General features: G+C 41.5%; 1 protein-coding gene across 1 annotated transcript; it reads left to right on the top strand.

The window, feature by feature from the left end:
* gadd45aa (growth arrest and DNA-damage-inducible, alpha, a) lies at positions 1 to 2,422 on the top strand. The gene is made up of 4 exons (XM_020650320.3): positions 1 to 175; positions 714 to 815; positions 988 to 1,213; positions 1,534 to 2,422. Exons 1-4 carry the CDS (start codon positions 126 to 128, stop codon positions 1,645 to 1,647), a joined length of 492 nt encoding a protein of 163 aa, XP_020505976.1. The 5' UTR covers positions 1 to 125; the 3' UTR covers positions 1,648 to 2,422.
* Positions 2,423 to 3,588: the final 1,166 nt, after the last annotated feature.

Below are 3,588 nucleotides of genomic sequence, written 5' to 3' on the forward strand. Positions count from 1 at the left end.
GATTTATCTCCTCAGTTGCAGCACAGTGGAGAACAGATAGAGAACAGTGTGTTTGTAGTCGAGAAACCTCCAGGATAACTCCAACAGAGCGACACGTTTTACTCTTTTACAGCGATTTGGATTACATGTACAACATGACATTTGAAGAACTAAGTGGGGATTATTCTCAAGAAAGGTAAATTGTGTTAAGAGTATGACTTGTTGAATTGTTTTAAATACACGGATGCATGTTTGTTTATTAATGGAAACAAGCTTTGCATGCAGCAACCTGCACTAACTCGAATAGTGCAATTATGAACATGATGATTTCCATTTTGACTCTTGATGCTTACTTGCAGCTTTCTGCAGATTTAAATGTTAATGAATCTTTTGCAGCATTTTGATCTGCTTTGTGTTTCTATGTTGGTCGCGAGACACTCGACCCTTTTAGTTGAACTGGTGAAACTCCGATGCTAATGGTTAAAGTTGAACAAATGTGTCTTTAATGGGTCGTTTAACTGTCTTAAAGCTGTCAAAACGATAGAAAGAAAAGGAAATTGATAGCTTTTTACTTACTTCTCGTCTCGAAACTAACTTGTGGACTCACTCACTCTCACGCTCATTATCTTACAGGCAAGCTAATGTTAGCGAGTCAACATGACGGTGTACGTTTGTTCATGTGCCTTCGGTTGTAATGAAGTTAAAGTCCCATTATGTGTCTTGTTGTTTTGTAGAATGGATTCAGTGGCGAAAGCTTTGGAAGAAGTCCTCACCTCAGCGTTACCACAGGGCTGCATTACAGTCGGAGTCTACGAGGCTGCCAAGTCTCTTAATGTGTAAGTACAAAGTAATGTTCTCCATAACATCCAGTTAGTGACCCACTGACACATTTCAGACATCAACTCACACATCCTCTTGTACTGAAATGCACGCTTCATTCAGTTATTTCTTGCACTACAGTGTCTTGTAGAAATATGTGTTAACTTGCGTTTTATCATCCCTCCTCAGAGACCCTGATAACGTGGTTCTGTGCATCCTGGCCACCGATGACGAAGACGTCAAAGATGTGGCCCTGCAGATCCACTTCACTCTCATTCAGGCTTTCTGCTGCGAGAATGACATCAACATCCTGAGAGTCAACAACACCCGGCGCCTGGCTGAAATACTGGGAGGAGGAAGCGGTGGGAAGCCGAGTGGTGGAGAACCTATGGACCTGCACTGTGTCCTTGTCACTGTAAGTATCTTTTTCCATCAGTCTACAATGCTCCATTACTACTTGTTTTTCTTCTAATGCAGTGATTTTAAACAAGTTGTTTCATGTGAGTGAAACTACAATTCAAGAAGAACTTGTCTGTACTTGTCTTTGTGCATTTGGTAAACATGTACACAACTCCTCCCTCACATGACTTCTTAGGAATTTCAGCAGAGATAAATACAGTTTCCCTCTTTTGTGTGCACAGACGGGTTATTTCTGAAGTAGTAAAGTGTAGAGCAATCTGAATGGACTTACACTATATGCATTTAATTCATTCTTTTTTTTTCTTTTTTTTTCAGAGCCCACACTCTACATCATGGAAGGACCCTGCCTTGAGTAAAGTTAATCGATTCTGCAGAGAGAGCCGCTGCATGGACCAGTGGGTGCCCATCATCAACCTGCCTGAACGATGAACTTGAAGCTGCAAAAAGGACTTTTATCTGCACATGACTAGTGGTGTGTGCCCTGATGGACACATTACCACCCAGAGATCAAATTCCAAAGCACTGCTTGTGGGGAAAGAAAAAAAGGAGGATAAAAAAAACCCCTGCTGTCTACATGTGGTGTATTTAAAAGAGAAAAAAAAAAGGAGCAGGAGGATAGATTTCCACTTTGGACAGGACTGTTTGGAGTTGCGTCTGTTTGTTGGCATCCAAGGTGAGATGGCGAAGCACTTATTTCGCCATGAGGTGGAAATTAAAAAAAAAAAAAAAAGAGCATGTGTGTGCGCTTTTTAATGTGAAGACAGACACTGTACAGAGGGATTGTATCATGTGTGTTTGGTGAAGCCGCTGTGACGAGTCAGGAAAGTGGGGAGAAACCAGAAACCAGAGCTGTTGAGTGGACCAAGGCCTCGGGCCTCTCTCTGCAGAAACAAAGCACTTGTTGAAACACTGGACCTTTTGCAATTTCACTTGTGATTTCAGTTGTTCATGTTGATGTTGCTAGTGGTGTAATTTAAAAAGGGAAGGGCTACACATCCAGTGAAGACATTGTGTGTATTAAATGTTTCCTATGCCAGCTGTGTTTTTTACCACAAGTAAATAATTCATTTGTTACAATTTAAGTTATTTCTAATGATATTTAAGTGTATTTATGTTTCATTTTTCTACCTAAACTATTTGAATATATGCAGAATCTGAATTCATATGCATTGTTGTCAATAAAAAGTATTTTTTGGAGCCAGAACTGCACATTTTCTCTTTTTCATTTCTGGAAATTTGAGCAAAAGCCGAGCTGAATTCTGACCTTTAGCAGCTGTAGTTGTAAAGAGGAGTCACGTGTGGATCACAGGGGTCATGTCAGCCTCTGTGGCCTCAGTGCCCACTCTGAGCCGAAGAGAACAATAATCCTCTGCTTCGGTCAGCAGGACAATGTTCATTCATGCAAACAGGTTCCCTTTTCACAGATTCCCAATGATGTGTTTGACATGTTGCATTTTCAACAGGTGACTTCCTAAAGTCATGTGGCAAAAGTGAACTTACAGAGTCAAAAAAATAATAATATCGACAGAAAATCCATGCATTCAGTAAACTGCATTACTTTGAATATTCCTAGATAGAAGAAATGTATGTGAGACAACAAGTCAGGGAGGTGTTTCTATGCTTTCTGTGTATCTACCTCTGCCCTCCATACCAGAGAGTATTTGTGGTGTAGCTTACTGTGGAGCACATGACTGGAACTGCTTGGAATCTGTTTTAAAGGAGGCAATGGCATGCAACCTGTTGTGCAAGCCGGTCTGAACTGCTCCCTCCACTCCCTGGCTCCTTTCCTTTTCCAACTGTGTCCAACACCCACGCTTACACACGCAGGTGATCTCTCTGGAGTTGAATGTCGGTGACGTAATCAGGTTTTTGTAAGGCAGGCAATCCCCGCTGAAATCGCGGAGTCATGATCACGAGGAGTGAAGGCCAAGGCTGTCCTCAAGTTGCACAACCCGGTCTGACCCCTCATGTGAGAGAGCTCATATGACAGAGTTTTACAAGGCTGAATGGAATGCTTAATCAAATCTGGCAGCTAGAATTAGCTGCGTAAGTGGTTGCACAATGTATTTCTTTCATTTTAGTTGGGTAATACAACTAGGTTACTACTCTATCGTAGCCACAGTGTATTAGAATGTTTTTCCAGCATGTCTACTCTTGTTTCATATCTGATCAGATGGACAGACAGAAAGACAAGTAGTCAGAAATATGCTGCTAACACAGCAGGATCCCAGATAAAGGTGGTAAAGATTATTTTTGTCTCCCTACTCACTGCTACTACATTACCCATAAGCCCCCACTGCACACATACATAGTTATAAGACAACTTTAAGGCCTGCAACGTGAGCTTAAACACATGCTGCTATGACAGTA

Source organism: Labrus bergylta, chromosome 4 (assembly GCF_963930695.1).
Source record: "Labrus bergylta chromosome 4, fLabBer1.1, whole genome shotgun sequence".
NCBI lineage: Eukaryota > Metazoa > Chordata > Actinopteri > Labriformes > Labridae > Labrus > Labrus bergylta.